Below are 12,721 nucleotides of genomic sequence, written 5' to 3'. Positions count from 1 at the left end.
TGTAGTTAAGGTTAAAATTTATAAGCAATGTCTTGATGAGAGTATGTATGTCAGATATTTCCTTATTGGCTTAAATTAAGGTGAAATTTTGGACATGTTTTCCTTCCCCTTCCATGTGCGCAAGGGTGATTTGTTTATACTGTTTTACGCACAGATTTGGTGATATCATCTTCCCTTTTTTTTTTGGGTCAACTCATGAAGAGAGTTGTTTCGATAAATGATATGGTGATGCTTTCCATTGTAGATGGTAATAAGCTCCCCATCTATTCTGAAGGGTTGTGTGCGATCGGTTATCTTGTAGAGCTGTATCTTCATGAATAATATGGTTAACTGTTTTGAGCATGTCACCAGATTTAAGTATTCCCATGAATCAGGTGGTGTTACCCTTGTTGATCGCTTATTATTAGGGTTTGTACTATTTTTAATAATTGAATGTTGCACTTGTGTAATCTTTTAGGTTTCGTTGGCATATTCTTCCTGATTACATATTCTTCCACAGCAAATGGTACCAAAGCCATTGCAGTACCCAAAAATCTAGAGCTCCAGTGTCCATTAGCAGTTAAAGCCTTGCAGCCTCCACCATTGTGTACTAATTCCTGTCATCTAATTCTTAAACTTTCCCCTAATAGTGAGTGAGTTGCTTCCATGACTAGCACGGGCACAGACCACCCACTAGCAATTTCTGTGATAAACGTACATGTTGCATCAGGAGGAGGAAGTCCAAGATGCATGTAAGCTGTAATTTGGTGGGTTTTTTTTTTTTTGGTTTTTGGTGAAGAAGTTTGGTGGGTTTTATTTACTTCCACACCAGCTAAAAGAAAAACCACATAAATTCCATTCGTTGAGCGTCTAATATGAATTTTCCTTTGGATGAAAAAATATGTAAGAGTCTTTCTTTTACACACATGATGGAGAATTATTGTCTAACTTCTGAAATTGGTTAACGGAAAGAAGGGGTAATTGAAATTTGAAAACTGTAATCACATGCAGTGAAATTTCTATCCATGAAATCAACTGCTATGCTTTTACAAGACGCTAACCAATGTCAAGACAAGTTAAACCATCCCAAGTCCGGCAACTGATTTGAGCAGAAAGGGACATCCGAAAAGCTATTACTTGTACTTGATTCAGCAACAGCAGAGTACTCTGATGGCTACTGGCATGATCAAAGCACCTTTGGGCTCATGATTGCCAGGTTAGCCTCTGCTGATCAGTTCAGAGAAGCTGGGGAGCTCATCGCCGAAGACATCTTCCTCTCCATATGTAGTGCCTATGGCCGGGTTCACAAACCATTGGATGCCGTGAGGATTTTCCAGAGGATGAAAGAAATCTTGTGTGAACTCACTGAAAAATCTTTGAGACACTCTTTAGAGTTTAAATTATATTTCACTTAGTTACCTAGCAACGGCTATTTGTAAACCGTCGGCAAAAAAACCATATGGCGACGGTTAATAAAAGGCATCGCCAATTTTTTCTTCTTCTTTCTAGTGTACACATTTGGCTACGATGTCTGGAAAGCATTGGTGAATGTATTTTATTTGGCGATGAATGTATTTTTTTAATGGTACTGTATTTGACGATGGTATATTGTAATCCGTCGGTGAATATATTTAATTTGGCGACGGTTTTTGAGAAACCGTCGGAGAATGTTTTATTTGGCTACGCTTTTTTTGTAAACCATTGCTGAATGTTTTATTTGGCGAAGTTTTACAATAAAACTATATGGAAAAAAAATGCCTAAATGGGTTTTTTGGTAGCTCAACACATACACCTCACCAATTGAGGTACTCCACCAAACCTTCAAATGCAAAAGGGATTAACTTTGTTAATCCACAAAGTTCCATAATTATAAGAATAAATAAAAATAGGTTATTTATGCCCCAAAGCCCCATTGTCCCTCTTAACCACCCGTCATCCCTTCCTCACCACCCTCAACACCACTATCATCGAACCCACCTCATACAAGTCTGCTGCGCCAAAGGATCCCAAATGGGTTGCAGCAATGGATGCTGAGTACAAAGTGATCCAAGCAAATGACACATGGAAACTAGTTTCATATGAAAACCACATGAATTTAGTTGGTTGTAAATGAGTTTATAAAGTAAAGACCAAGAGTGATGGAACCATTGAACGATACAAGGCTAGACTCGTTGCCCAAGGGTTTACTCAGCAGTCTGGGATTGATTTCACTGATACTTTTAGCCCAATTGTGAAGGCAACTACCATTCGTACTGTGATAGCCCTTGCTGTCTCACGTGGTTGGTCGATACATCACTTAGATGTCAAAAATGCCTTTTTGAATGGTGCTCTTGAGGAAAATGTCTATATGAAACAACCACCCGGTTTTATTGACTCTACACATCCTTCTCATGTGTGCCATTTGCAAAAGGCCCTATATGGCTTGCGCCAAGCCCCCTTGCATGGTTTCAACGCTTCAAGAGTTATTTGATCCGTGAAGGATTTGTTCAAAGTTTAGCAGACAATTCTATGTTCACATTCCACTTTTCTACAAGGCTGGTCATCTTGTTATTGTATGTCGATGACATCATTTTAATGCAATAATGGCTCTCTTGTATCTACTATAATTCAAAAACTTAGCACAAAATTTATCATGATAGATTTCGGTCATTTGCATTATTTTTTGGGCATTGAGGTGACCCAAACAGCAGAGGGAATGCTATTAAGTCAAACCAATTATGCTCTTAATCTTCTTCACCGTATAGTATGACACACTGTAAACCCTGCACAATATAGGTGGCACTAGGTTCTAAGATGTCTGCACATTGTGGTGATCCATTATCTGATCCTTTTGACTATCGACAAGTGGTTGGAGCTTTACAATATCTTACTATGACAAGGCCATATCTTTCTTATGCTGTCAATCAAGTATGCCAACATATGTAAAGTCCAACCACAAATAATTACAATGCTGTCAAACGGATCTTAAGATATATCAAACACATAGTTGGTGCTGGAATTACATTAAAACCTAGTTCTTTGTCTCTTATGGGTGCTTGCACTGATGTGGATTGGGCTGGATGCCCTACCAATGGATTTTGTACGTATCTTTGTGCTAACTTAATCTCTTGGTCATCAAAGAAACAACCAAATGTTTCTCGTTCTAGTGCTGAAGTTGAGTACAAATCCTTGGTTATTACAATCTCTGAACTATTATGGCTTTCATATCTCTTAAAGGATTTACATGTGGAGCTTTCACCTCCTATACTAGTCTATTGTGATAATTTGTTTGCTACACAAATGATAGCAAACCCAATTCTCCATGCTAGAACAAAGCATGTTGAGGTGGATTACCACTTTGTTCGTGAATTACCACTTTGTTCGTGATTTGGTTGTAAACCACATAGTCCAAGTTCAGTTTGTGCATTATGAAGCTCAAGTAGCATATATTTTTACCAAAGGTCTACCTACAACAACTTTTCTCCGGCTATGCTCTAAACTATTGTGGCTACCACCCCATAGTTTGCGGGGATGATAAACCAGAGTTTGAGTGAGAGACAAACTCTTTAGTTTAGAGTTTGAATTATATTTCACTTGGTTGCTTAAGAGTTATAATTCTATTCAAACTCGAAACTTAAGAGTTGATATTCTGTTTAAGTTTGTTTCCCTTGTATATATCTAACTTCTTATTCATGTAATTGATTAAACTTTAAATATGATACTCAAGCTAACGTGAGCGCTTGAGCATTCAAATCAAATATCATAATTCTTTCAGTCATCTCTATACTTTGTCAATGAGAGCAGTTGAGATGACCAAAAGATTTTATTAGTATATGAAATAAATGGGCACTTCTCCAAGTGTTGCTTCATTCAACGTTTTGATCAAGGTCCTATGCATGAACAATGGGACAACAAATGCCGCTTATCAGATATTTAGAAAGATGCCTAATCATGGCGCTTTAATTATTGGGTTTTGTAAATTCCGGAGGCTTAATGAAGCAAAAGAGCTTTTCAAAGAGATGGAAGCAAAAGGTTGAATAAATATGATTCACCACAAATCTGCATCCTCAAGAAAGATAATCATTCGATCTCAATAAATAAATAAATAAATAAATTCACAAATTGCATTATTCTGTCAACTAAAATAGAAATGAGTGGAATTCCCATAGTCTATTACAAGTTAGTCCAATTATGTCTCCCAAAATAGTCTCCTTAAATAACATAGATTTTATAGAAAAAATATGCACAGAAGTGCACTTTTATACCAAATAGAAGATTGTGATTAAATGATTAATTTAAAATTGAAAAAAAAAAAAATCTTCAATTGTTTTTTTATTTTCTCAATCACTTATTTGACATATAAATGCACTGTTATGTACAACAAAAAAGTGTGCATTACAGATGATCTTTTATTTTATCGATTTTACCATACTAACAAAAACAAAGTGTAACCATTTCTTTTATTAAAAATACAAATATTGACATCACAAACATTAACGTTATTCAAATACAAAATATATTGCTATTAAGTGGTAAGTCCTCACCACCCCCAACCCCAAAAAAAAAAAAACAAGGAAAAACACACACTCACACACACACAAACACAAAACCCTCATCATCTTTTATTGATTATAATTAGAGGTGAAAATATTTAATTTTTTTTTTTGGAGGTGAAAAAATAGGCGCATTTTGTAATTTTTAGCTTAAAAATAAAATTTTATTTTGGAAGTGAATAAGTAAATTAATTATTTTTTATTTTTGGGGGCAACGTGAAGTAACAGAGATTGAAAAATGTTAGTGAAAGTCCGTATGGTCATTTCAGAGGGGACTTAGCGTATAAATGTAGTAGAGTGGATTTCTACTGTTATCTGGGCTCTTGATACGTTCGTATTTTCTACCAAAACAAATGAAAGAAAGAAAAAAACGTTCGTTAAAAAAAAAAAGTGAGAATGTGAAATACAAAAGTTACAAACCCACATAAACACTAGTCTATAGTCTTTCTTCCTCTCTCTCTCTCTTCGTCTGACAGATCCAAATTCCGCTACATTTCTATCTGTCATCTTCCTTGTATCTTATTTAGATCCCTTATTTTGTTCGGCCGGATCTGGGTTTCTCAACTTCTCCGTCTGTACCTGTGTATACTTGGGTTTCCATTGGGATCGATCGTTCTTCTCTGCTCTGATTTGCTTCGGATCGAGCTCACCAAACGCTTCACAACGGACCCAATCATGAATCCGTTTTCATCAGGAACGCGGTTAAGGTACGATCTCACTTGTATTTTCCTGATTACAACATCTTGTTTTCGATAATTCAGTTTCTAAATTAAAACCCTGTTGGCTAGGTGTTTTTATCCTGTGTTGAGTTACGGTATTAGAAATACTTGATCTAGTTTAGGCTTTGAAATGACCGTGAAAGACGTGCTCATGGAGTTGGAATTGATACAATTGTTTTGATTGACGAATTTTCAAATTCAAAGAAGACATGAAAAAAAGATTTTGTTAGTCGGCCTGTGTCTTCATGGAATTGAAACGGAAATGTTTCCTTCCTTAATAAGTAAGTTGATTAGCTTTTCAATTATAATGCTGTAAAATTCTTTACTCCACGGGAGAACTTCAGGTTTTTTTTTTCTAGGGCTGCCTTATGAGATGCTTCATCAAAAACCAACAAAAGCTCCCTCCATCATCAGATCAGGCTGCCTCATACAACAGTCGCATATCCACAATCTTGCTGGGCTGGTTTTGGGGCTTGTTCCTGCGGCTACACGTGGAACTTTGATCTGCATCACGCAATCCTTCTTTAATCCCTCTATCCTTAATTTTATGATCGCCTAAATTCAGTAGCTATTCATATTCATTACACTAGGATAACTCAAGATTATGTGATGGGACCTATTTTTATCATAGTGGAATAACCTGAGGCAGATCCTGCAGCCTTAAGACTCTTGCCCCCTAAGGTTTTTATCAAAAAATGGGAACCTTTATCCAGCCCACAGAGACAAGCTTGCACTGAAATTTGGTTATTATGGAATATAATGCACTATCAAATAAGAAGAACCTTCTTCAATTTCAGAATGTAAAAAAAAAATATTATGAAGAAATGCTTTACAGCTTAACATCCCCCCCCCCCCCCAAAAAAAAAAAAAAAAAAAAAAAAAAAAGAAGAGAAAAGAAAAAAGAAATGTTGTACTGCCAGTATGATGTAGGTTGGGAGGCCACAGTTGACAAGTGGCAAGATGCTTTTTGATTAATCAAAACCTTGCATTGGAAACTTAGCTAATGGAGTTAATTAAACCTGTAACGACTTAATTAAAGGCTTCAAGATATCTGGCAGTAGAATCATTACCTCAAAGACAATTTGATCAAGTCTGGTGGCTGATAACTATCAGATTTTCCAGTAGGTTTTAGTGTCTATATCTGCTAGTTTTGTACTGTTTATTGTAGGGACAGGAACTAAAATCTTCAGTGGGAACCTTGGATGTCACTTGAAGTTTATGATAGTGGAGGGATACGATGCAAATCAGCCTCAAAAGCCTCAGGGTGGATACTCTAAGAAGTACCAAAGTAGGAGAAACTTGCTGATGCAGTTGGAACTCAGCTCAACTCAGCAATGTGGTTCTGTTTTAAGTCACTTTGAACCATTTTTATTCATCTAAGCCTTAAAGCTGGGTGTTTTCTAGTTCTTCCATAGCCAAAGTAAGGTTTTTAGTAGTTCCTTGTAATGCTGGAGTATTCTGTATAACTTCGAATCCATTTTAGTAGTTCCGACCATTGTGCAAAGGCCCACCCTGCTGGGGGCATGGCTGCATAGGAAAAGTGACCCGCCCTCTCTTTGTGCAAAAGCCTTTGGTGCTGGGTTTGCCCTTTTTTTCCAGGCCATTCTGGGTTAAAATCATTCTCCTCCTGGCTGCTAGTTTCTAATGCCAGTATGGTTTACTTTTTGTTGTTTTTTATAAAGCTTGTGTGAGCTACTGCCCTTGTGCATGGTTTTACCTAATAAGAAGGTGTCTGTCTGCTGCTCTACTCTGGGTGACTCAATTTTGGCTATGAGATTCAGCTGTACCATTGGTGAGATGCCCAAAACTTCTGGTGGGACTCCAAAAAGGGTAGGTGAGAAGCCTGGTCATATCCTTCTTTTTGTTCTTCCTCTTCCAATTGTTTCCTCCTTTGCTCAATTCCTGAATCAAGTTAATAGTCAAGTCCTATTCTTGTGTACAATAGCCATAGTTTTATCCCAACTTCGTGTGGATGGCTAAATGGATCCAAGCAACATAAGGTAGGGAAGATGGGGGTTAGAAAAGGGGGATGAAAGAAATGGAAAAAGAGGGGTAGGAGATGAGATGAGATGAGAAATGAAAAGAAGGAAAATGACAGATGAAAAATGGAAAATAAAAAGAAAGTGAAAAGGAAAGAGCACAGCTCAGTGAGTCAGTAGAACCTCAGTTAAATAGGATCTTCAAGATTGGTCCTGGTCCTCCAACAGGCTCTATTCATACTTGAAACATGACCTAGACTACATGTCCTTCTTCATGTCTTCTCCTGTGTTGATTTTAGGTCTGATCCTCGCTCTTTAAGCTCCTTCAATCATATCACTCCTCCTTGGTGGGGCATCCCCAGGCATCCTCTGAGCATGATTATATCATCGCAATCAATTTCTTTGAGCTTGGTATGGATCGGAGTATCTCCTACTTCACCTCAAACAACACTCTGTTGAACATGTTCAAATTCTTGTGTACATGCTTTTTAAACTGATTTTGATCATTTGAAACTTGAAGGGCCATTGCATCTTTATATTTCCAGTTTCTATTGCAGTTTTCTTCTTGTTGATATAAGGATCAACAGTCGGCTGGGCTATTAACTAAGAATCCTGCTGCCAGTAGGATTTATAATTTTCTTATAATTTTCTTATCACTTTAAATTTGGAATGTGATTTAAGCTTTTCTAATTGACCTCAGCATTTATTTGATTTATGTTCTAAAATCAGATCTTGTCACCATTACGATGGAGTCCTCAGAACTGGTTTTCTATTTCAGTCCTAATTTCTGGTTTTTCTTCTGGGCTGACAGTTGACTGTTTAAGCTTGTTTTAAACTTCTCATTGGGCACCATTTACTCTGCTATTTATATTTAAGGAGTGCAGATTTCCTTGAATTCTTGCACATACCGGGTTCTACCTGTTTCACCGGTTCAGATCACTCGGACCAGATCTGACCCATTAACAAATCACTAGGACCTGATACTTCCCAATGAGTTATTGGGGGCCATTCCAGTTCCTGTTAAAAAAATGACACCACTAGTTTTTAACACAGTTGCATTATCAAATTTATGAAAAGATAAACCTAAATTGAATTTTATTTCATACCACAGGTTACAACTGCCACGATGAACTAAAAGTATTGAATACCCTTTTTAGCATAATTTACTTATAAAAAGTAATCAAATCATACATTTCATGCAAAACAACTTAAATAAATAATAAAGATGTTCAAATCATCGGTGGAGTTCCCGTTGGTTTTCTAAAATTTGAAATTTCTTTAGAAAAGCCTATTTTGGGCACTTTGATTTTTGGCCGTCTTCCAGTGTGAAATATCAGCACTTGTCCCCTCCATATTGGAGAAATTTTTTATACGCAATGGGTAGAAAGGTCATTATGGACCCCTCCTCCCACATGTTGAATCTTGGATCTGCCCTTAGTTCAAATATAACAAATTAGTAAACTTGTAAGTACTGAGGACATCACTCTGAAATTTTACGTATGCACCAAAAACTTGAAGAACTCAGCTTGAAGAAGCAAAATCCAGGAACTCAATTGAGTTGAAGTGAGACATCTCAGCTCAATTGAGTTATGGGTGCTTTTCTATGTCAAGTTGGTTTGAAATCTTGATGAACTGAGATCACTTAGGATCTAGAGTTGACTGAAATATCTCACAAATTGGCATAGCTTTTTTATGTGGAAATAATTGAATCCTTAGGTAATCAATGTGACCCCTAAGCATTCTATTGATAATAATGTGAAATATACGAAGTTACATAATTACCCTCACTAACCAACTGAATAATAATAACTTGAACCACAACTTACAATTAAACCAACTCACAAATAAACCGAACTAACCAACACTCCCCCTCAAGTTGAGGCATAGATGTTAATCATGCCCAACTTGCTCAAAATAGAGTAGAAATCTCCTTCCTTCAGTCCTTTAATAAAGATGTCAGCTACTTGATCTCTAGATCTCACAAAAGGCATGCATATCAGCCTTTGTTCCAACTTTCCTTTGACAAAAAATCTATCTATCTCAATATCTTTTGTACGATCATGTTGTACTAGATTATTGGCTATACTGATGGCAGCCTTGTTGTCACAATATAACATCATGGGACTTGTAATCGGAAACCCAATATCTTCTAATAGACCCTTCAGCCATAAAAGTTCACATACTCCTCGAACCATGGATCTATACTCGGTCTTTGTACTAGACAATGACACCACATTTTGCTTCTTGCTTCTCCAGGTTACTAGATTGCCCCTAACAAATGTATAGTATCCTGATATTGATTTTCTGTCAGGTGAACTAGCCCAATCAGCATCTGTATGAGCTTCCACTTTCAAATTATCTGAGGGTGACAAAAGTATTCCTTTCCTGGTGTGGATTTCAAATACTGAAGTATTCTAATAACAACATCCATATGAGTAGAATATGGGTCATGCATATACTGGCTCACTAGACTTACTGAGAAAGCAATGTCAGGTCTGGTGTGAGACAAATAAATCAGTTTTCCAACCAACCTCTGATATCTCCCTTTATCTACTGTACACCCTCTTTTTCTTTAGGCTTAATGCATGCTTCAATTGGGGTATCCATGGCTTTACGTCCCAACATTCCCACTTCCGAAAGTAAGTCTAGGATATACTTGCGTTGGGACAAATAGATGCCTTTTTCTGATCTAGCGACCTCAATTCCCATGAAATACGTGAGTTTCCCTAGATCTTTAACCTCAAATTCCTTGCCGAGGAAGCTCTTCAGCTTTTGTATTTTTGCCCCATCATTCCCAATGATGACAATGTCATCTACATAGACTATAAGAAGCGTGATGTGAGTTCCTGACCTTTTCATATAGAGAGTATGATCAACATTACTTTGCTATTGATGTCACAGCTTTTTGGAGGCATCCAAACCAACACTGGGGAGATTGCTTCAACCCATAAATTGATTGCTTCAACCAACAAACCTTCCCTTTTGTCTTGCTGTCAGAAAATCATTGTGGGATTTCCATGTAGACCTCTTCTTTCAATTCTCCATGCAAAAATGCATTCTTTACATCTAATTGATGTAAATCCAAATCTTGATTCACAACTACTGATAACAAGACCCTAACTGTATTCAATTTTGCAACGGGAGCAAAGGTCTCTTGATAATCAATTCCATAAGTCTGAGTGAACCCTTTTGCAACCAATCTAGCCTTCAATTGGTTGATTGAACCATCCATGTTTTGTTTTACCACAAACACCCACCTACGACCTACCGGTTGTTTCCGTGGAGGAAGAGTAACCAACTCCCAAGTACCATTCTTCTTCATAGCCTGCATTTCCTCTACCATTGCTGCCTTCCAATTTTTATTAGCATAAGCTTCCTGCCAAGTCTTTGGAACAGATGTAGTAGATAAAGAAGATATGAAAGCTTGGTAGGAGTCAGACAAAGAATCATAGAAAACATATTTAGCTATAGGATGTTGAGTACAAGAGGAAGAAGAAGAAGCAAAGGAGAAGAAGAGGAGACAATGCTGGCTATGGTGGAAACAGAAAAAAATAGAAAAATATAGGCGGAAGAAAAAAAAAAAAAAAAAAGAAGAAGAAAGAGAGAAGCAGAAAAAAATAGAATTTGTTCTTGTTGTTGTAGAACACAAGAGGAAGAAGAAGAAACAAAGGAGAAGAAGAGTAGACAATGCTGGCTATGGCGGAAGAAAGAAGAGAAAAGAAAAAAAAGAAAAAATTGTGGAAGAAAGAGGTGGAAGAAAGAAAGAAGGAAAAAGAAAAAGAAAAAAATACCTTGGTTTTTTTTATTTTAATTTAACTTGGCTCTGATGCCATGTGGAAATAATTGAATCCTTAGGTAATCAATGTGACCCCTAAGCATCCTATTTTTTGATAATGTGAAATATACAAAGTTACATAATTACCCTCACTAACCAAGTGAATAATAATAATTTGAACCAAAACTTATAATTAAACCAACCAACAATTTTGACCCTAATATGTCTGTGAAATAGTGAGTTATCAAGATCTCACGAGTTCTTGATCTTAGAAAATTAGAAACAACAAAATCTGGGCGACAATAAAGGGGTTGATATTTAGTGCTAAAGCACATACTTTTCAGATTTTTCTATGTGGTGGGCTTATTCATTTTGAAACTGGTTTTGTATTACCTTGATGTTTGCTACCTCTTACTTTGGCCAGACAGACCTTACTCCACAACTTAAAATATCATTTATGTGATGTGTACCTAATTTTCATTGCAGGGATATGATTCGAGCTATACGCGCTTGCAAAACTGCTGCAGAAGAACGTGCTGTTGTAAGGAAAGAGTGTGCTGCCATTCGTGCTGCAATTAGTGAAAATGACCAAGATTATCGGCACCGTAATCTGGCAAAACTCATGTTCATTCACATGCTTGGTTACCCAACACATTTTGGCCAAATGGAGTGCCTAAAGGCAATAGCATCTGCTGGATTTCCAGAGAAGAGAATAGGATATCTTGGTCTTATGTTGCTTCTTGATGAAAGACAAGAAGTCCTTATGCTAGTTACAAACTCTCTAAAGCAGTATCCTGGGATTTTGGACGTCTTCTTATCCAGCCTTTTCAACAAAATAAATAAGAGAGGGAAGAAGTTAATAGAACTCTAATCATGATGAATAGTTTGTATTTAACTAGAAGTTACTTTTTTCTGTCGCCTATAATGTAGTATCTAGAAGCTATGTTTTTCTGTCGTCTATAATGCAGAATCCTTAACTCATGCCCAGAGATCTTAACCACACGAATCAATACATTGTGGGTCTTGCTCTTTGTGCTTTGGGGAATATTTGTTCAGCAGAAATGGCTCGTGATCTTGCACCTGAAGTGGAGAGGTTGCTCAACTTTCGAGATCCAAACATTCGGAAAAAAGTATTTTTTCTCTGCTCAAACTGCCTTCTTTTATCATCAGCTATAATACCAATAGGTTCCAAAAGTACACATATGGAACTCAAGACCATTCTGTTGGACTGTGATATGGTCTAAATGAATAGCATCTTGATGAACTAGGTTGAAGGGCATGGTTTCCTATATTGGGTTTCTGTTTTGGTACGAAGATAGTCTTCTTGGAGCCTCTCAAGGATCAGCATCCATTTTGTATACTGCTACAATAGAAATGAGTTTTAAATTGACTTCCGTTTTCAGTTTTCTTTTTAATATTTGGTATGGTGTTCCATTTCTTAGCCTTTGTATTTCATGTCACATTCTGAAAATTTATTCCATCTAGAAGTTCTCTGTGGAAAGTTCACATACCATTCTAGCTGTCGTCTTTTGCAGCTTTGGTTAGGTTGAACTCAACTTAGGCATCTCTGAATTTTTGGTTCCACATTGCTGATCTGTTCTGCCTCTCTGTCAACTGTTTTCTGATTGCTCTTTTTACCCCAAACTTTCTACACTTTCAGTTTAAGTTTTGACTTATTTTTAAATAATAAGAGCCTAAGAGGTGGCCTATTGGTCACGCGTGGGGCTTTGGGAGTGG

The 12,721-nt window shown here is 36.9% G+C and overlaps 1 protein-coding gene across 1 annotated transcript in view; it reads left to right on the top strand.

The window, feature by feature from the left end:
- Window positions 1-4,941: 4,941 nt before the first annotated feature.
- Window positions 4,942-12,721, top strand: part of LOC149021442 (AP-1 complex subunit gamma-2-like) — a 33,855-nt gene continuing 26,075 nt past the window's right edge. Inside the window, exons 1-3 of the mRNA XM_089149674.1 lie at window positions 4,942-5,218; window positions 11,471-11,773; window positions 11,973-12,114. Of these exons, the coding sequence (XP_089005800.1) occupies window positions 5,187-5,218; window positions 11,471-11,773; window positions 11,973-12,114 (477 nt within the window). The 5' untranslated portion in view covers window positions 4,942-5,186. The remainder of the gene's footprint in view (window positions 5,219-11,470; window positions 11,774-11,972; window positions 12,115-12,721) is intronic.

Source organism: Hakea prostrata, chromosome 3 (assembly GCF_041222555.1).
Source record: "Hakea prostrata isolate BN-2017 chromosome 3, UWA_Hpros_2, whole genome shotgun sequence".
Classification (NCBI taxonomy): Eukaryota; Viridiplantae; Streptophyta; class Magnoliopsida; order Proteales; family Proteaceae; genus Hakea; species Hakea prostrata.
This window is presented reverse-complemented; position numbering and strand designations above follow the sequence as displayed.